At 44.5% G+C, this 21,885-nt stretch overlaps 2 protein-coding genes across 3 annotated transcripts in view; one reads left to right on the top strand and one right to left on the bottom strand.

Moving 5' to 3' along the window:
* The window catches only part of GRAMD1B (GRAM domain containing 1B), a 441,187-nt gene that overhangs the window by 6,745 nt on the left and 412,557 nt on the right, over positions 1-21,885 (top strand). The gene's annotated exons all lie outside the window — the stretch shown is intronic.
* LOC309395925 (uncharacterized protein) overlaps positions 1-21,885 on the bottom strand; it is a 138,892-nt gene that overhangs the window by 106,460 nt on the left and 10,547 nt on the right. The window contains exons 1-2 of one of the 2 annotated variants that reach the window (XM_081960609.1): positions 19,235-21,010; positions 1,296-1,398 (exon numbers count right to left, since the gene is read on the bottom strand). In XM_081960609.1, the coding sequence (XP_081816735.1) occupies positions 1,296-1,398; positions 19,235-19,330 (199 nt within the window). In that variant the 5' untranslated portion in view covers positions 19,331-21,010. Of the gene's footprint in view, positions 1-1,295; positions 1,399-19,234; positions 21,011-21,885 lie in introns of those variants that run through there. The other variant, XM_081960610.1, reaches the window with a different exon arrangement.

The raw sequence follows: 21,885 nt of genomic DNA, 5'->3' as shown, positions 1-21,885 counted from the left end.
AACAGTTTTTGAATCAAGTTACCTCAAATAGGTTAAATTACAGAAAGCATCCAAAATCTTAGACCCGTGAGGGAATATTTGGGAAAGTTGTGGCTACTTCAGTGATACTGGCTGCTGCTGCTGCATAGCTGAGCTGCTTCTGCAATCCTGTGATCTTCATTTCCAACATTCTGTGACAATTTCCCAGTCACTCTCACAATCCCTTGCTCCCTCTCCCACCCAGCAACAGCCGCTTTCCCTTCTGTTGGGAAGAAAAGGGAATCGGTTTACAAAGAGGGCAAAAAAGATTGGAACTGATTGGCTCGCAAACTGAGAGGCTAGAAAACAGAACAAAGCATCCCCATCCTTTGCCCGAGAAGATGAGCTACGATGTATGACCAGAAGTTCATTTCCAGTGAAATGAAGGGATGGATGACTTTGTTTCAAGTTGGATCCAAGTATAGCACCCGGCATCCTTCAGAGAGACCACTTCAGTGGACCTCATTCAGGTCAAGATGAATAGCAATAGACAAGAGCACTTAGACATCTATACCGCTGCACCGTGCTTCATAGCCCTCCCTCAATGGTTTACAGAGCCAGCCTCTTGACCCCCAACAATCTGAGTCCTCATTTTACCCACCTCAGAAGGAGGGAAGGCTGAGTCAACCTTGAGCCAGTCAGGATCGAACTTCTGGCAGTTGGCAGAGTTTGCCTGCAATATGCATTCTAACAGGTAGGTAGGTAGGTAGGTAGGTAGGTAGGTAGGTAGGAAGGAAGGAAGGAAGGAAGGAAGGAAGGAAGGAAGGAAGAAATAGCAACAGCAATAGCACTTAGACTTATATACCGCTTTCCAGCCCTCGCTAAGCGGTTTACAGAGTCAGCCTCTTGCCCCCCAACAATCTGGGTCCTCATTTTACCAACCTCGGAAGGATGGGAGGCTGAGTCAACCTTGCTTTGGCACCTGATTTCATATATATGGTTGGACGCAGAGGTGGGTTCTTGCCGGTTCGGACCGGTTCGGTTGAACCGGAAGTGGTTTGCTGGCCTGGGTCGTCGGAACTGGCAGCTACCCAGGCCTGCCATGCCTCCAAAATGGTTCCTCAGTCAGGGTGGCATGGTTTTTCTCACCATTTTTTAATGTTCTGCACATGCACAGATCTATTTATGGGTAACTGCACGTCCGTGTGGTGCGCGCACGCAAAATTGCACGTGCACCAAACTGACATTAATGCCAGCAGCAACCCACGCCCGGTTGGATGAGAAATCTATGCCAAGTTGTGGCAAATCCTTCATAATGATATCTCTAGATTACTCACACGTGCTGGAAACCGGTTGGGAGGGAATTAACATCTTGATTGGAGCCCAAGGAAAGTAGGACATCTTTTTGCATCGTTCCATCTCAGGTCTGTTGCGAAACATCTAACAATGGAACAGAAGGACAGGTGTGTTATAATCTCCAGCCAAACACTCTTGCAGCCTGTAAAGGATTAACAGGTTTATTGTCTGCAAAAAAGAAAAGGTGGCTCAGTGGCTAAGACATAAGAAAGGCTGAGCACCAAAGAATGGAGGCCTTTGAACTCTGGTGCTGGAGAAGACTCCTGCGAGCCTCTTGGACTGCAAGGCGATCCAACCGGTCAGTCCTAGAGGAGATCAACCCTGACTGCTCTTTAGAAGGCCAGATCCTGAAGAAGAAACTCAAATTCTTTGGCCACCTCATGAGAAGGAAGAAGGACTCCCTGGAGAAGAGCCTCATGCTGGGAACGATTGAGGGCAAAAGAAAAGGGCGATGACAGAGAATGAGGTGGCTGGATGGAGTCACCAAAGCAGTCGGCGTGAGCTTAAATGGACTCCAGAGGATGGTAGAGGACAGGAAGGCCTGGAGGAACATTGTCCATGGGGTCACTATGGGTCAGACACGACTTCACAACTAACAACAACAGACCCTTTATGAATTCTGCCCCCCTAAAACAAGTAAATACTCCTCTACTACACCAAAAGTTGTAATTGGAGACCAACTTTACTGGAGACCCTGATAGTTTTATACGTTCCAGAAAAGGAACTTTCTATCAGCCACGCTGGGTATAAAAATGACAACACATCTCATTTGTTGCCATTTCACCTACTTTAGTCACTCTTCCAAGGGAATTCCGTCTGGGAATCTCCTCTCATCTGGGACTGAGCATGTAAAAGTAATCATCAAAGCTTCAGAATAATTACAACAAATGAAAGCAAATGTTCATTCCCCATGGTCAATGCATTAAGCTTGCTGTAGACCTCGGCTAGTCTGAGTTGGAAGAGAGACCCTACCTCAACAATACACAGGCAAGCAATCAATACAAACTCAAGGTGAACCACTCCAAACTCAATTGCAGAAATTACGACTTCAGCCACAGAGTGGTCAACGCCTGGAATGCTCTACCCGACTCGACTCCGTTGTTACATTCTCAAACCCCCCACAGCTTCAACCTTAAACTGTCCACCGTGGACCTCATCCCATTCCTAAGAGGTCCGTAAAGGGGGCGTGCATAAGCGCACCAGTGTTGCCTACCGTCCCTGTCCTAATGTCCCCATTGATTTGTACTTATTTCATCCATTCATGTCCATGTTTATATTAATACCTGCTATCTTGTACATGTTTGACAAACTAATAAATACAAATACATAAGCTTTGGATGTGCGTGTAAAGCAGAGGGGTGGGATTCACTTACCTTCCGTACCAGTTTGCAACCCTACCACCTCCGTGCATGTGCACAGACAAAGCATGTGCTTTTGGTGAAAAAAGAGCCTAAATGGGATGCGGAGTGGGTGGGGCCACCCGCAATTTCTGGTACTGGTTCGGATGATCCAGTCCAAACCGGTAGAATACCACTACTGGTATAAAGGTTCGTTGGTCCTGCCGAGCGAATATCCATGTGACCGGTGTTTGGATTGGAGATTATATGAGAACACAGAACAATCTGAGTCTGTATGCATTATAAAAGGGGGAGAATGCTTGGGGATGGAAAAGGCATAGAATATAGAATAACAGAGTTGGAAGGGACCTTGGAGGTCTTCTACTCCAACTCCCTGCTTAGGTAGGAAACCCTACACCACTTCAGACAAATGGTTATTCAATCTCTTCTTTAAAACGTCCAGTGTTGGGGCATTCACCACTTCTGGAGGCAAGTTGTTCCACTGATTAATTGTTCTAACTGTCAGGAAATTCCTCCTTAGTTCTAGGTCAACAAGAAGCAATGGATGGAAACTCATCAAGGAGAGAAGCAATCTGGAACTAAGGAGAGACTTCCTAACAGTAAGGACAATAAACCAGTGGAACAGCTTGCCTCAGAAGTTGTAGGGGCTTCATCACTGGAGGTTTTTAAAGAAAATACTGGACAGCCACCTGTCTGGAATGGTCTAAGTTTTCCTGCTTGAGTAGGGAGTTGGATTAGAAGACCTCCAAGGTCCCTTTCAGCTCTATTTTGATTACCTATGGATAACGGTGAGAAGAATCTGTCTGTTTGTCCATCTGTTTGCCATTGCCTCCATTCTAGAGCTGAGAAAGAATGACTGGCCCAAGCAGACGTCGTGCCTGAGGCAGGACTAGAACTCCCAGTCTCCCATTTTCTAGCCTGATCCCTCAACCATTACTGTGCCCCAGTCTGACTCTCGCAATTAGAGTGGCCCAAAGGAAGGATTAAGAGAAGAGCCATTTCTTCCATCTAAAGATCGAACGGCGACTCCTTTCTCCTCTTACACTCAACGTTGTTCTAAAGGTTGATGGAAGGAAACCAGCTAAGCTCATCTTCATCGCTCATGATTAATTTCCTAACTGGGTGGAAACGGCACATTCTGGCTCAAAATATTGAGAAAGCTATTCAGGCATTTTCCAGTGTAACCGAGCTGAGGACACAGGAAGGGAAGGATAATGGGGTGTTTGTGGGGGGACATAGAGAAGGTATTTTCTGCTGTTGCTAAGACAGATTTCCTTCCTCCCCAGCTCTCTTGTCCCCCCACCCCCGGCGCTTCCGTTATCATCCAATCCCGGCACTTCTTCTCTCCATTGGTTCCACTGTCGCATCGAATGATTGTGACAGGTTTGTGTTCTTCTCACTTATTGGCTTAGTCTGATGGCCTATTATCGAGGGAAGCAAATCGGATGCTTAATCAATACTTGGCAAAGGCTGCCAGAGGCTACATTAGCATCACACCACTGGCTGTCTGGTTGTCTGGCTTTGAGATAAGAATCAAAAGGAGCTTGTGACATGATGGAGCACCTGGCTGATTCCATTCCGGTTGTGCAGGAAGGAAGGCCACCAATGCAGGGGGAGCAGCCTCTCCTACAGAGTCACTTGGGAGGAGCCATTTGTGACTGTTGGTCTCCTAGGAATATCTTATGACTCCCTGATGTGTAAAACTAAGGCAGGGGTCAGCAAACTTAAACAGTCAAAGGGCCACAAAGGTCCTTAAAGGAAGGCCCCCATTGAATTCTGGAGATGACCGGAAGTCTGGTTTCCCCCCACCATAGAGTCTCCATCTAGCACGGTGTCCTTTTTCTTCTGCCTACCCTAAGCGAAAGTCCTATCAATTGTGCAGCCAACCGAAAAACCCACCCCTTGCCATAGTGTCTCATCCAGGGGTGAAATTCAGCAAGTTCTGGAGAACTGGTAGCGGAAAATTTGAGTAGTCTGGAAAACCGGCAAATACCACCTCTGGCTGGCCCCAGAGTGGGGAGGAAATGGGGATTTTGCAGTATCCTTCCCCTGCCCCGCCCACCAAGCCACACCTACAGAACTGGTCGTAAAAAAATTGAATTTCACCACTGGTCTCCTCCTAGCGTGCCGTGCTCCCCCCTCCCAAACAGGAAGCGCCTCTTAAAATTGTGGCACCAACCGGCAACAGGGAGCCGCAGCAGAGGGATGAAAGAGCCACAAGCGGCTCCAGTGCTGCAAGCTGCTGACCCCTGACCAAAGAAGAATCTCTAAATCTATCTCCTACACCTGTTTAATAAAGATTTAGAGTGTAGTGACAGGAGGTGTTGGACCCCTGTTCTAGAAGCTTCATTATAGTCAATCTTCCATGAAAAGCATCTTTCTTAAAACATGAGGACCTTATCTATAGCTCAGAGTCATTATAGAGTTGAGTGGCCTTATGAAACAACAAAAAATATCTTTCGGCTTCAAACAAAGTTACTGTAAAGATAGAGATTAAATTTTGCCCCACCCTCACCCCTAGGAGCACTCTACAAGCCTCCTAAGGGCTATGCATGCCCTTTATTTGACAAAAAACAGAGCCGTCTTTGCAAAAAAAGGTCAGTTTTTTGCACATTTTTGTTGGCCCCCACCCCACAGGAGCACTCTATAAGCCTCCTAAAGGCTATTATGCCCTTTTTTGGGGGGGGGAAACCGGGCCGATTTTTGCAAAAATGGGGCATTTGGGGGAGGTCTGCAGAGTGCAAAAACTTTTTTTAAAAAAGGTTTTTGCCTCTTCAAAACCTTGGTGTGTCTTATACTCCGAAAAAAAATACGGTACATAAGCTTTTAGCCAGTTCTATAAATTTTCCTTTTTTTCCTCCTCTTCCTCCTCCTCCTCCTCCTCCTCCTCCTCCTCCTCCTCCTCCTCCTCCTCCTCCTCCTCCTCCATTCTTCCTACAGATGCATTCAACATGCTTAAAACACATGAGTGGTGTTCAAATATGATTAATGTTAGTCTAATCTTAAATCTGGTCAGCTCAGCATGCCTCTGGCTTCTCGCAGACTTCAACCAAACAGATGCTCTGTAGAGCAGGCCCACAGTTACCTGCTCAGTCCCCTGTGGGTTTTTTTTTCTTCTTCCTGTTCTCTTATTTGCTTCCCAAAGTTTTTTTTTTTTTTCAAACTTGCATCTCTCGTTCGGTGGATCAACATCCTCTCCTAAGCGGGCCAGCTTTTTTCTTCCTCTTCCCAAAATAACAGGCCAGACATATCTAAATAAACTGGGATACAATGACTTTATAAGTCTGGAGGAGATGCCCGAGCCTTGATGAATGTGTGCTCTTAAAAAACGAAACCAAACAAAAATAAGCCGAGCTAACAAGTCTCCAGACTGGTTCCTTCAGGATGATAGATTGACAAAACATTTGCTTTTTATAACTCCCAAAACCAAAATAAGCCATGGACCCAGCTGCGGTGCCATGCTAAAACAATCATGGCTCTATCTGGCTTCCTCCGAAGGGCAGAATGTTGTGGGCGACGGGAGGATAGAATCATTTTAGACTCTGCAGAAATGCTGAATGGACAGAAAGGATGGTGGGGGAGCAATGCTGAAATCTTTTTTTTTTTTTGCCGCCGGTTGTGTGGGCGGGGCTTGGTGGGGGTGGGGGTCATGTGACTGGGTGGGCGTGGCCAACTTTTTAAAACTTTTTAAAGCGTTTTTTCCCCCTGCCTATTCACCCAAACCGGCAGGAGAAAAAAAATTGTTTTAAAAAGAGTGGGGGAAAATATGTGATAAATATTGAAATAGGTAAATATTAGGTTATAGGAATTATAAATGTAGAGGAAATTGCAAATGAAAAACGAATAGAAAGTACGTCAGATGCTACACAAAAGGGGAGATACCGATGTCTTAGGAATGGGAAGAATGGATGTTGAATTTGATTTTTATGTTTTGCTTCGTAAAAAGCTTAATAAAAATTACATATAAAAAAAAGCGGCGGGAAAGCTTCTGACGATCGCGCGGCTCACAGCTGAGCCACGCAATTTTCAGAAGCTTTTTTTTTTTAACTACCAGTTGACAGAACCTACGACAATCGTCCCTGCCGGTTCAGCTGAACCAGGCCGAACCGGGAGGATTTCACCCCTGTGGAGGAGGGGTACTGCTTTGAGCATGGGTGGGTGGGTGGGAGGAACAAGCTCAGGAAACTTGGAGAAAGGAGACAAGTCTCACATTGAAGACCTAGGTTGGATCTGAAAAGGACACACATTGGAGTGAAGGTGCATAAAATATCTTCCTGCACAGACACCGCAAAAAAATTTAAACCTTCCAAGGTGAGTAAAATGAGGATCCAAATTGTCGGGGGCAAAATGCTGACTCTATAAACTGCTTAGAGGTGGCTGTAAAAGCACTGTAAAGTGGTATATAAGTCCAAGTGCTTTTGCTAGTGCTATATTGTCTTCCCAAAGAGGAGAGGAGAGAGTTTGGAAAGGAAATAATTGGCTTTGCAAGGATGGGAAGGTTCTGTTATTTCAGTCATCCTCCCTCAGTGCTCATTCCGAATCTTAAACAGTCACAAAATCTTCAGATGACTTCATGCTTGAGACAATGCACCAAAACTGGTCAAATGTTGGGTCAATATCAAGCAAGGAACAACGAAGCCAGGATCTCCTCTACATAAAACATTGTCACTTTTTCCCTGTGACCTAGACCAGGCCTGTCAAACTGGAGGCCCACGGGCCGGATACATTTCACACGCAAGTCACACCCACCCCAGCTCCGCAAAGGCGAAAAACATCTTGAAATATCATGTGACGCAATCGAGTTTGGCACCCGTGACCTAGACAGAAAAGAATCTGGGGGGAAACTGTAATGAAAGGAAGGATGGCGATGCATCAGACCTTGGGGCTATCAAAATACCTTGGCCTAGCAAAGTGTTTCTCAACCTTGGCAACTTTAAGACATCTGGACTTCAATTCCCAGAATTCCCCAGCCAGCATGGATGGATGGATGGATGGATGGATGGATGGATGGATGGATGGATGAATGAATGAATGAATGAATGAATGAATGATGGCTGAGGAATTCTGGGAGTTGGAGTCCAGACATCTTAAAGCTGCCAAGGTTGAGAAACACTGGCCCAGCACTTGTCAGTCTCTATTCCATCCCATCCCATCCCATTCTACACGTTAGAATAGATTAGAGAATAAAACAGATAACACAGTGGCACTTAAAGTTACGGCAAATGGATCCCCCCCCCCACATAGCTGCAGCAATGTTAAGTTGTTGAGACAGCATCAGAACGGCGTGGTGTAATTATCTCTTGCCGTGTTTGTTTCCCTGATCTTTCTTTTTCTTAAATGCACCGCTTAGTAAATGAGAGCTAATTAAACCATTGAGTGAAAGAGAAGGAAAAAGTCATAACTGAACAATGGAAAGAAGGGGAGCATACTTGTGTTCAAAACATACTCTCTGCCATGCCACAACTGTGGAACGGTGCACAAGGAAAGCGCTTGTGTTGATTCACCACGACACTGCTCATGGTGGCCGACAAAGCTCACATTCCTTAGGAGGACTTTGATGGGGCCAGAACACAGAAGCAGGGACAATAATTCTGGGAGGTTGAAGTCTACACATGTTAAAGTTATCCAGGTTGAAAAACGCTGGCCTGGTGGGAGGGGTTATGTGCTTGGTTTGAGCTCCAGGCTTGGTGATTTGGTTGCAAATGTTTTGTCACCATTCGAGGAGACGTTGTCAGTGTGCTTTGCCCTGTGCTTGTCTGGTCTTTAAATACCTTTCTGAGTCCTGGTCTGATTTCAGGTTGTGAGAGTGGCTGGCTGTAGTTGCTGAGTCATAATCCTTGGTTTAAAATACCGCCTGTGTGAATGTAAATTAGTGCTGGTTGTTGCTGTTCAGGTGTCTTCTAATGATGTCATGGTCCGGTTTCGGGTTGATTTGATCTGCTGCATGTGATGGGGTCCGATTTCTTGTGTTCTGTTGAGTTATAACTTTGCAGCATCTTTGGCCTTTAAATGCTGCTGTCAACCCTGAAGCTGACCTGACCGAAGCCATTTTGAGGCTTCAGTGTTGCCACACTGGAGCTGAGGGATAGTGAGGGAAGAATAGAAATAGCTGGGTTTTGTAGCCAAAACAAAATACTTTCTCCTGGGAACCAAGGTCATTCCTACAGGTGGTCGGAGAGAGGAGGAGCGATATCACTAGGCAACTGGATGGAACCTTGATTGGACCATGTGACTGTTTGGGGAAAGGGAAAAAAACTCTTATTTTTAATTAGGTGAATACCATGGGAACATTCAAAGTGGGTTTTCACCAGCCTGTGCTGATATGATACATACAATAAAACTATTATTTGAGGAATCTATCAGTCTCCGTGTTAGGTTTGCTATGGGTGCATTACTTGACACCCTAACAGCTGTCTTTGGAATTCTGGCTGATGTTGTTCTTTTGTTCTAAGAGGTTGGTAGATTGTGTTGATGTCAATGTGTCTGTTTATTGATTTATTGGTGGAAAACAGGCTGCCAGGCTGCTCATCTCTGCTTCAAAGCCGAAGAGCCAGCGTAATCTGAAGACATCTCCGTGGTCCTGTGGCCGGCATGACTCAATGCCAAAGGCGCATGGAACGCTGTTCCCTTCCCACCAAAGGTGGTTCTTATTTTTCTACTTGCATTTTTATGTGCATTTGAACTGCTAGGTTGGCAGAAGCTGGGACAAGTAGCTCACTCTGTTACGCAGTGCTAGGGATTCAAACCACCAAACTGCCGACCTTTTTCATTGACAAGCTCAGTGTCTTAAACACTGGGCCACCACGTACCTTCAATAGCGCCATCCAAATATTGCTGAATCCACACGTTTGGTTTTCTCAATGCAAAATGATTGACGCTTTGTGTCTCTGTCGCAAGTGGTGATTTTAAAAAGCATGTTTTAAATGGAGAAAATATATAAAGTTTGGCGACATTGAACTTTTTTTTTTTTAGTCCCAAACTGAATAGAATAAAATTCTGTGTTTCTTTTCCAAGAATGTCCAAACATGTTCGTTCATCGATGAAAATTTCATTTCATCCCCAACACCCTTTCTGCCCAGTAGAGGGCAGTAGCACACCTAGGCACCAATTTTTCACTAATTTTGGTGCACTGCTCTGGGTAGGCACATGACATTATGCTCAGATTTTAATTTCCAGTTTCCTCTGACTCCACTAGAAATGAAGCTGATTGTACTTTTCGTCTCTTTTCTTCCTTTGCCCTGTTGGTGCCAATGTTCAGTCACACCGTTTCTTTTCATCTCGTTTTAAGTCAATAAGAGTAACCTGCATCATATGAAACAGGAAATGCTATCAGGGTTTTTTTATTTTTACGGCGAGGAGCAGTTTTTATGGCGAGGACCCTCCCTCCCTTCCTTCCTTTCTCCCTCCCTTCCCTAGCCTATCTACCTATGTACCTAACCATTGTGCCACCATGGCCCTCCCTCCCCCCCTCCCTCCCTCCCTTCCTTACCTACCTATCTACCTACTTTCAAACTTAGCAATAGGACTTAGACTTGTATATCGCTTCACAGTGCTTTACTGACCTCTCTAAGCTGTTTATAGAGTCAGCCTCTTGCCCCCAACAATCTGGGTCCTCATTTTACGGAACTCTGAAGGATGGAAGGCTGTCAACCTTTAGCCATTGAGAGTCAAACTGCTGGCGGTTGACAGAATTAGCCTGCAATACTGCATTCTAACCACTGTGAAAGAAAGAAAGGGAGGGAGGGAGGGAGGGAAGAAGGAAGGAAGGAAGGAAGGAAGGAAGGAAGGAAGGAAGGAAGGAAGGAAGGAAGGAAGGAAATAGCAATAGCACTGACTTATATACCACTTCACAGTGCTTCACCGCCCTCTCTAAGCGGTTTACAGAGTCAGCATATTACCCCCAACAATTTGGGTCCACATTTTACCAAACCTCGGAAGGATGGAAGGCTGAGTCAACCTTGAGCCGGCAAGAATCAAACTGCTGGCAATTGGCAGAATTAGCCTGTAAGTGCAATACTGTGCCACAGGGCAAGGCTGCTTAGGCAAAAGGAAGATAGAAGTTCTTGATGTTCTTATTGGACCCACTTTCACTTGACCTTTTCACAAGGCAGAGCAAGCTTGGGATCTCATCTGTTTCAAAAGGTTTGCGAAGGCACATTTCTCCGAGGAATTCCTGCAAAATTCGTTGCCCTTAGTTAGGCAGAAGCTTCCTATTGTCATATTCTTGCACTTCTCCTCTTTTTCCTTACTCTCCAGCTACAGACAAAAGGCCTTGCTTGATTAATCGTTCCTTTTTGAAAACATGGCTCTTGGCCTATTGCCCTTGTGGGAGAAGCCATCTTTCTTTCCGTGCGGCGATGCGGTTCCTCACCCAATCCTGAGCATCTTGAGCCAGAAAAAGAGAAACATGGCTGTCCCTTGACATCCTCTGGGACTGGTCTCCTGTTCCCCAGCCTGTCCCTTTTTTTTCTCACCACTGCGATGCAAAACACAAGACAACAAAAGGGACAGAGAGGGAGGCCAAAGGTCCGTCCTCTGTCAACTTCAAGCTTGCGCGGAAGAGGGAGCCAATCAGTGTCCTAAGAAGAGGTCATAATGAAGACTAAAGGACCAAGAAGGAGCAGCCACTCAATTCTCCAAGGCAATGGACGAGCAATTTCTGGAAGAACAAAAGGTTTATCTGGAGGAAAGAGGCAAATGTAAATTGGACTTAATGCAAGGGCATTGTGGGGGAATGGCTGAAGAATCAATAATGTTAAACAAACCCCCACCCTCTCCAAGAAGCAAATCGGTGCAAATGAAGTTAAAAACCACCTCCCTTGTTCTGCAACCATAAATCTCGAAGGAGGTCAAGCCAGCCCCAGCCTTAACAAACACAAGCGTTTTCCACATTTTCCAGGATTCTGTTGCTGTAAAATGGAGCTCCATGAGATATTTAAGGAGTCACTGCACCTCTCTCATATAAATAAGATTTCCAATAAGTCCAATTTCCTTCCGTATTACGAATCCAGGTCCGTTGGGTCTCCATTTTTCCTCTTCCCCTTTTAACAGCCTAGTGAAAGGATTTGGAACAATTTTCAGAGGTAATTGTTGTGGCCCGCCAGTGGAGCTGGCAGAAGATTCGGACAGTGGAGAGGTTGGTGATGAGGGCTCTGTGTCGGAGGCAGAGAGGGGGCCAGGGCCATCTGACAGTTATCAGCTGCCTTCAGAGTCAGACATCCGTGAGACAGAAGAACAGCTGGAGCCTGTTCCCAGTGTGTGCATGCGCAGAGTTGCCAGACGAAGGGAAGAGCTAAAAAACAGGGGTCGACTGGGGGGGGGGGGGTAAAGCCACAGGTGGACGATGAATGGCCCCTCCCATAGGGAATAAAAGAGGAGCGAAAGGGGAGTGGAGTTTGCAGACACTTAGTTCATTCCTGCATTCTTGCCAAGTATTGCGGCATCTGAAAGGTATCGGCCTGGCAACTCTCCCAGCCTGATAAAGGTTGGTAATTATGAACTATTTTGAAAGTCGGTGGGAGGGGAAAGACTTTGCTGGAGAAGAATTCACTGTCAATTAAACAAAAGGGGTTTATCGGGACGAGGACTCGGCTTCGTGCTGCTGGGGAAGCCTAGGTCAGAACAGTAACTATGAAATGCTGAACCAAGAAAAGCAATGTTTTACTTTCAGCCTGGGGAGGTTTTCCCAATGCAAAGCATTTAAATTGCAGGAACAGAGATACGTCCAGGGAGTTAACCTTCTTGGACCCAGTTAGACTTATTTTGGAGGGAGAGGGAGTCAAAGAGACTGCATAAGATCAAGTCAGATTCTCATTCCATCTAGTTTAATTTTCAATCCTGATTTGCTTTATTGGTTCAGATAGCAACCTGTAGGAGGAGAAGTGGCAGAACCCAGAGGTGGGGTCAAGAGAGGGATCAGCCTAGAATCCAGAGATGGTATTCTATTTTCTTCACTACTGGTCTGGGAACGGGAGCGCATGTGGTGACGTCAGGGTGGGTGGGCATTGCCTCGCACCACCGCCAATATCGGTTCGCCCGAACCAGTGTGAACTGGCAGCATACCACCTCTGCTAGAATCCCTAGGTAGCCACAAGTGAACTGTCCAACTCTCCTTCAATCCCATTGACCATTATCTGAGTCCAAGCAGGTGGTGACCATGAGTTGAGAAGACTCCTATTCAGAGGCATAATCAGTAATAAATCAGTTTAATTGGACCGTCACATACGCACCTGATCTTTTATGCCTGATATATTCATTCCTAGGCCTCCTTGGTGATCCTGTAGACCAGTGATTTTTAACCGTGGCAACTTCAACTGTGGACTTTGGCTTTCAGAATTGCCCAGTCTATTTGAAGCATGTGTCAGAACCCATGAGTATTGAAATATGGCAAAGTTGTGGCCCTTTCTGTGCTGCCGCAGTCACATGATTGTCAATTCCAACCCTCTCTGCTGTCTGCTTTTTTTTTTTTGAGGAAAGTCAATGGGGAAGCCTGTGGGAAGTCAGAAGTCACCCCTGTTCTTACTGCTTTTTTGCCCACCCATGGTCGTTCTGTTTATGGCTTTAAGTAAGGGCATTTTTCTGAAATGATGACCCAATGGGTCACAGGTTGCCTATTGATATCTAAATGTCTCCACCGTTGCAATCTAAACCACTTCCCTGTTTGAGTTATCGGATCATTTCTCAGTCCTTTAGGGGAAAGAAAGTGAGTCAAATTGTGTCACCAATGAATTCATGACTCATTTCTTCAACCACAATTTTCTCATTTTACTCAACACTCATTCTTCCTGCAAAACCACAATGGAGCTGTTGAAAAGGAAACCAACATTATGCTGCCTCCTTTTTTTTTCCCAACTGGAAATAGAATTCTACAGCAAACACAAGATTTTTCTCCCCAGTTGTCTCCAAGAATGTTATGGGTTGTCATTTTCCATGGTACATTCTCATCTTACTTGGCCGTTTGCTGTCTGATGTGTCAAGCACGCCAGTTTTTGCCTATTCCCCCCCATGCAAATAGATTTGCGTTGAGAATGAAGTGGAATGGATGAGCAAGACGCAGCCTTTATTCATTCAACTATTCTTATTCACTCTTTGATAAACCACCTGCAATTTCTGCTACCAGTTCGGGTGAACTGGTCTGAACTGGCTGAATACCACCTCTGGCAACGTCCATCCCAGCCCCCTGAGGTCAAACACAACTCTAATGTGGCCCTCAATGAAATCAAGTTTGACATCCTTGCCCTATGGCCACTTCTTCTCAGTAGGCAGAAGTATAAAAAGAAATAAAATTATTGTCCGATCAGCTGCCCTTTAACGAGGACCTGACTAACAGGTTGATTTTAGGCTAACTTGACCCAGACTAACATAATGCAAAGTTTCCCTCCTCCTGAACTCTAATATCCCTTCAGTCATGTCATTAATAGGATGTTATTACAGGGAGACCTGACTCAACTTACAATCACAACTGGGCCCAATTTTTTGTTGCTCAGACAGTTGTGATGTCAGGCCTGGAAGCCATCTTTTGCACTGGGGCCTTCAAGCCTGCCACATTTTTCTGCTGTGGGAAAACAGGAGCGGGGGTTATATGGAGGGAACATATACAGTCTAAATAACATTCCTTTCTCAGAGAGTCAAGGACATCTTGCCCTGCACCTGGAGGGGTTTGACTGGGAGGCATCTCCAGTTGGGATGGTGCCTGATTGGATCATGTGACGTTGTTAGACCTGGAAGCCATCTTTTAAATTTGGGCCTTCAGGCCTGCCACATTTTCTATTGAGGGAAAATGGGAGGGGGATTATGAGATATATACTCAAAGTAACATTCCTTTCTCAGAGAGTCAAGGAGACCTTGCCCTGCAGCTGTGATGGTGTGACTGGCAAGCATCTCCAGTTTTGGACGGTGCCTGATTGGGCCATGTGATGGACATGTGGGTTCTGGGCAGGGACTTGGACTTTGCTTTGGGTGAGGAAAACCTGGAAACTTTCAGATTTGGGTTTTCCCAGATGTGCCAATAGGACACCTCCAATAAAACAGGAACTTTGAGGAAACTCAAGCCTTGGAGTCTTCTTTCGTTGGGGGTGTTATTTGGAACCCTGACATGTGAAGCGAATTCAAAAGGTGAGGGCATGACCTTGAGACACTGTAACCAACATAAATATGAATCCGTTGCCAAGTGACTGAATTTTAATCACATGAGCGTGGGAATGAGTGTGAAAAAAGATCATAAGTCACTTTTTCCAGCATCGTTGTAACTTCGAATGGCCGGTCACTAAATGAATGAAGTCAAGGACTGTTTGCACTTACTCAAATTGGCAGTCTCGTTTACGAGTTTTTAATCAGGTCCCCCTACATTTTTCTTTACCTTTTCAATCACGACGTATGGCTGTGAAAGTTGGACCATAAGGAAGGCTGAGCGCCAAAGAATGGAGGCCTTTGAACTCTGGTGCTGGAGAAGACGCCTGCGAGTCCCTTGGACTGAAAGGCCATCCAACCGGTCAGTCCTAGAGGAGATCAACCTTGACTGCTCTTTAGAAGGCCAGATCCTGAAGATGAAACTCAAATCCTTTGGCCACCTAATGAGAAGGAAGAAGGACTCCCTGGAGAAGAGCCTCATGCTGGGAACAACGATGGAGGGCAAAAGAAGAAGAAGGGGACGGCAGAGAAGGAGGTGGCTGGATGGAGTCACAGAAGCAGCAGGCGTGAGCTTACATGGGCTCCAGAGGATGGTAGAGGACAGGAAGGCCCGGAGGAACGTTGTCCATGGGGTCACGATGGGTCAGACACAACTTCGTAGCTAACAACAAAACATTTTTCTTCCCCAAAATAAGGGAAAAAAAGACATACTTAAAATATTTAGTCCAAGGCAAAACTCTGGCTGTGTTCCTAGCTATATACACTCTTGGGGTGAAATCAAACATATCTGGCTGTTGACTGAATCGCAAGTCAACAGAAAAAGTCCCATAGGGTTTAATAACAGCAAAATCAGACCTAGATTAAGAACCCATAAAAACCTTACCCTTGTTTTTATATCCCAAAAGAATTGTTCCCTAGCTAATGACTGACCAAACAAAACACACCCATTCTTTCAAACTGCTTATCCATGGAAACAGGGAAGTCACCTGACTCTCCCCGTTACAACAGCAAGACCCGGGGCACAACTGTAGAGCAAGGATGGTTTCTATAACATTGGAGGATTTTAAGAAGAGACAGTCATATGTCTGAAATGGTGTGCTCCAGCAGGGGGTTGGCCTAGGAGACCTCTAAAGTCCCTTCAAACTCTGTTATTTTAATTTATTATCCAACCCACCATCAGGAAGGCAGGAAAAGAAGCAATAGATGGAAACTGGACAAGGAGAAAATCAACTTAGAACTAAGGAGAAATTTCCTAACAGTGAAAACAATTAACCAGTGGAACAACTTGCCTCCAGAAGTTGTAAATGCTCCAACACTGGAGGTTTTTAAGAAGAGATTGGACGACCATTTGTCTGAAGTGGTATAGGGTTTCCTGCTTGAGCAAGAGGTTGGATTAGAAGACTTCCAAGGTCCCTTCCAATTCTGTTATTCTATCATTGTTCTTCCATTCGTAGAGTAGAGTAGAGTAGAGTAGAGTAGAGTAGAGTAGAGTAGAGTAAATTAAGAATAGAATAAATATTGAAATGAAGAACAGAATAGAATAGAATATTGAAATTAGAATAGAATAGAATAGAATAGAATAGAATAGAATAGAATAGAATAGAATTCTTTATTGGCCAAATGTGATTAGACACCCAAGGAATTTGTTTCAGGTGTGTAAGCTCTCAATGTACATACAACAGTAGTGATAAGCAACGAAGTTATAGTCATAAGAAGATAAGGAGATAGTTAATAGGGAAGATGAGAATAATAATGTCAATACTGCCTTTTTGGATAGTTTGACAGTGCTGTAAGAATTAGTTGCTTAGCAGAATATACATTAACATTGCTGCATACATTACTTTCGAAGTTCTCAGTTTTCTTTCCACTCCAATCAAATAAAATGCCAGCATTTCATGGCAAGCAGGGAGTCCATTCCAAATGGCTGGGAACAGACAGGAAATACTCAGTGGAAGTTTGAGCCCTGTTTGAGGCAAGGAGAGCATTAAATGACTAAAATTAGACAGGTTGAAAATGATAGCAGACGTTCATAATCACTTAGACATTTCAAGGTGTAAGGAGTAAACATGCTGGAGTGATTTTGAAATGTTTCTCCACATAATTACTGAGATCAAAATACTTTCCTTGATGGCAGTGTAATGAGCAAAACGGCTAAAAATAGGAACTCAGAAAGCCTATATTTTGAATCTAAGATATATTTATAGAATCTATAGGAGTTGAAAGGACCTTGGAGGTCTTCTAGTCCAACCCCCTGCTTAGGCAGGAAACCCTACACCACTTCAGACAAGTAGTTATCCAACATCTTCTTTAAAACTTCCAGTGTTGGAGCATTCACAACTTCTGGAGGCAAGTTGTTCCATTGATTAATTGTTCTCACTATCAGAAAAAATCTCCTTAGTTCTAAGTTGCTTCTCTCCTTGATTAGTTTTCACCTATTGCTTCTTGTCCTGCCTTCAGGTGCTTTGGAGAATAGGTTGACTCCCTCTTCTTTGTGGCAGCCCCTGAGATATTGGAAGATGCTATCATGTCTCCCCAAGTCCTTCTTTTCATCAAACTAGACATACCCAGTTCCAGCAAACGTTCTTCATATGTTCCAGTCCCCTAATCATCTTTGTTGCTCTTCTCTGCACTCTTTCTAGAGTCTCCACATCTTTTTTATATCGTGGTGACCAAAATGAATGCAGAATTCCAAGTGTGGCCTTACCAAGGCATTATAAAGTGGTATTTACAATTCACTTGATTCTATCCCTCTGTTTATGCAGCCTAGAACTATGTTGGCTTTTTTGGCAGCTGCTGCACATGGCTGGCTCCTATTTAAATGGTTGTCCACTAGGACTCCAACTCACTATTCTTTCTATAGTGAGAAGAACCATCTAAATGTCTTTGCTGGAAGCAGAACTGAGATGGTTTTCTTTCCATTTCTTATGCTTCCATCAATATGGATTTTTAAAATCAGAATAATGAAGCTCACCAGACGTATAATATAGAAGATTTTGTTTTTAAAAAATGTGTCTTTTAAAGAGTCAAGAGGTGATTACACAGGAATTTCTAAGAATTGAAGTTTAAATATGACAGATCCGGATACTGCTGGGCGTATAGTTTCTTAAACATCCTTGCTTCTGAATAAGATGTGGAAATCTGAATCTCAGGCATAAGAAGGCAACAAAGGACCTAACAATGTTTTCAGGACATCAAAGGAAATCTAACAAAATGGATTTTACTTGTAGGTCTTCCAACAATCCAAATATCGTATGTAAGAGAGACATGCACACAGATTCCTTTTCATTTGCCAGTTGCATAGTCACATGCTGAAAAATACCAACGTTCAGCTTTCTACCTGGCCACTATCCAAGCTAAACATGAATTTTACGCTGTTTCCGGCCTCTTTAAAAACCACTGGTGTCTAGTCCTAGAAAAGACATTAGGGGAAAAGGGACAGGTAGATGACAATAGGGATTCTTCCAAACTGTAAGCTATATAGGTCTCCAAAATGTAAGTCTTGGAAATACCAAACTCCAAACAAATGCATTCATCATTTTGTTTTTCAGGGTAAGCATCCCACTCGGATCCATCCGAGCTACCTTTGGAGGTTGCAATTTACAGTTATTTCTTACTGCTTAATGGAAAAGTGAATCCCAACCATCTCCCTCGCCTTCCCAATCAGCCCCTTCCACACAAATCTCCGGATGAAAACCTGGCATTTTGTCATACGGCCAGTGAGTCACAAAACACTGAGAAGCAACAAAGGATCCACCCCACCGCCCACGCATTATAGCTCCGAATTTTGCAGGAGGTATGACGGAGCTGTTTATCATAAGGGTGCGAAGGAAGGAAGGAAAGAAGGACGGGGAGGAGGAGGAGGAAGAAGCAGAGGAAGAGGAGGAGGTGGAAGAAGAGCAAGAGGAGGAAGAAGAAGAGGAGGAAGAGGAGGAGGAGGTGTAGGAAGAGGAAGAGGAAGAAGAGAGGAGGAAGAGGAGAGGAGGAAGAAGAGGAAGAGGAAGAGGAAGGAGAAGGAGAAGGAGAAGAAGAAGAAGAAGAAGAAGAAGAAGAAGAAGAAGAAGAAGAAGAAGAAGAAGAAGAAGAAGAAGAAGAAGAAGAAGAAGAAGAAGAAGAAGAAGAAGAAGACTCTTGCTGATTTCTTCTTCTACCCCTGGATCGGGGTCACCGGTAAAGAAGGAGGTTCAGGGAACCGACAGCGTGCAAGAAGGGGGAAACAATAGACAGTCATGGCATTGACAATGATGCTCCAATCCCTTCCTTCCCTCCCACTGCGACAGTTTCATTCAACAGCCAGGGAGGCTGCTACCGTCATAAGAATGGATAACAGCATGAGGAATACAAGATGACTGGGAAGGGGGGGGGGAGTTTGACAGGGGTGAGGATGGAAATTAGGAAATGGATGAATTCAGAGCCAAAGAAGGCAGATCGCTCACCTGTCCTATTATTATTTTTTCCCCCAGACATTCTGGATAGAGACGTCCCAAGTGGAAGAAACGATGAAAAGAATCGTCCGGAAACCGTGGGGACATTTCGGAAGATTTTGGCTTTTGACAAATGCAGCATTAAGAAATGTTTAAGATGGGGGGAACATATGCTGGGTGGTGCTGTGCCCGTGCTTGCCTGTGAGAACGTTGCGCCTTCTGTTTTATGTGCTGTGATCTACATCGCGCACCTCTTGGGGGGGGGGAGGTTTTCTGACCATGTAAATAAGGGAGGGAGCATGTTCCTTAAACGTTTGACTCAAGATAACCCCTCTGCACACCTTGGGAAGGGAAGGATAGCTTGTAGCAAGTGCTACAACTATCAATTAGTCAGCCTTAATAGGTGTGTGTGTGTGTGTGTGTGTGTGTGTGTTATAAAAGGTGGGAAATATGCAAATAAGCTCTAACACCTGGCTCACATCCGGTAACTTTGCTTCCGACATCCTATTGTTTCAGTTTGATCCTCTTCCTTCCTTTTTGTTCTTATTTCAGCCATAAACAGGTTCTCCACGATAATTGGGATCAGACAATTTCGCCGTCAGCTTTGGGATGCGAAGCATTTTTTTTTTTAAAAAAAAATATTATTTTATTTTAAACCTCAATCTGATACTGATGGAAAGGTGGCTGGGAAGAATGTTTTTTTTTTTTTTAAAGGAGCGAATTCGTCAGCCGGACAGAAAAAACAGAGATAAGTCCTTGTTATTTCAAATATATGTCTTAAGTTCTTTTTTCTGTGGTGGGGGTTAAAGGTGGAGAGAAGAGATTAAATATATCTTAAATAATTAACCGAGCATCAGCCATGGGGAATAGAGTGAAAAACAAAGCATTTGCCCAAGATTATCCTGCTTTCCTTAAAAATAGATAACCTGTTTTTCAAGCTTCCTACAAAGAGGTTCCAGTAAGATTTGGGGGGGGGGGGACGTGTGTCTCAGCCAATGGCCGAAAAAGAAAAATCAGCACTAAAAATGAAGTACATTCATACATAAAAAGAAATTAGATTTTTGAGTTCGTTCTGATGTTTTGGGGACCTCAAATGCAAAACCTTTTATTTCCACCAGACCGCAACTTTTGTGCTGACCGAAAACACAAGGAAAGAGCTGTGCGTAGTGACCGAACGTTACAGGCTGACCAGAACAAACCGAAAACCTATTGAAAAGCTGAAGAATGAAATCAAACAGAATCTTTCCCCCCTCCCTTTATCCTCAACAACCGCAATGTGACATATTTAAAGGACGTGTGTAAATAGGGAGCTATTTATGGTATTGAATAGTAAATGCCATTAGTGGCTGTGAACTTCGTCACGTGATAGTTGTGTACTCCCTATAGCAGTGTTGGTGAACCTTTTTGGCACTGAGTTCCAAAACGGGGGTGCACGCGTGCATGTGTGCATGCCGGAAACCAGAGAGCAGCCGCCCAGGGCGCATGCGTGCACTGAGAAGATGATATTCTGACTTCCGGCACATGTATGCACACCGGCCACCTGGTCTTCTGATTTCTGGCGTGCATGTGTGCACGAAGACCAGCTGGCTGGTGTGCATGCGTGTGCTGGAAACTGGAAGATCACCTTCCCAGCGCATGCATGCGCAGCGAGCGGCTGCTCTCTGGTTTCCGGCATGCACACACGCATGGACCCCCACTTCGGCACTCAGTGCCTACAACAGTGAACAACGAAATGTACAACGATCTCTAATAAACCTCAGACACAATGACATGGATTTCTACAATCAGTTTCATTAAATAGACCAAAAAAATTGGTATTTTCCCAAGGGGGGAAAAATAGATTATGAAAGAGGGGTAGAAAAAGAGCTAATGCTCTCTTTTGCAGTTTTCCACCTTGGTGGAAATGCCAGATTCTGAATCCTTTCCTTAAACCAGTCAACTAACAGCCACAATAACAACACTGCGAATTCATGCAGCTTTTTGCCCAACAAAGACATATTAAAATCTCCCCTTGGAGCAGCCTAGAGGGCTTGGCTAGACGAAGAACAGGGAGGGGAAAGAAATTAACAACTCTTCGATTGTTCTCCCACCACAGAGAAATCTCTGCCATAAAAGAAAAGTCTCGAATCCTCGCCTTTTCCAAATTTGTCAGTCTGATTGGGCACCATTTCCAAGAAAGGGATGCAATGAAGAACAGTTATTCCTTCAAATATTTTCTTTTTTTAAAAAAAATAGGCTCAGTATATGATGTTGGCTGGGATGCAAACCTAAACGGTTTTGGACTAAGCATCAATCCACTGGTTTCAAAAAGTCTGTCGTACAGTCGGCTCCTAATCTGAATGGGAAATACAGAAATGCAGAGGAGGGAGGGAGGAAGAATAAATTATGAGGAAGGAAGGAAGGAAAGGAAGGAAAGGAAAGAAAGAAGGAAGAAAGGAAAGGAAAGGAAAGGAAAGGAAGAAGGAAGGAAGGAAGGAAGGCAGAGAAAGAAGGAAGGAAGGGAAAAAGGTAGGAAGGAAGGAAGGGAATGAAGAAGGGGAGAAGGAAGAATAGAATATGAGGAAGGGAAGAAGGAAGGAAGGAAAGAAGGGAAGAATGAAGGAAGGAAGGGAAGGGAGGAAGGATAGAGTATGAGGAAGGGAAGAATGAAGGAAGGAACAATG

The sequence above is a fragment of the Natrix helvetica genome, assembly GCF_964273705.1.
Source record: "Natrix helvetica genome assembly, chromosome: 8".
NCBI classification, from domain to species: domain Eukaryota; kingdom Metazoa; phylum Chordata; class Lepidosauria; order Squamata; family Natricidae; genus Natrix; species Natrix helvetica.
Note: the sequence above shows the minus strand (reverse complement) of the source record. Positions and strands in the feature narration are given on the sequence as shown.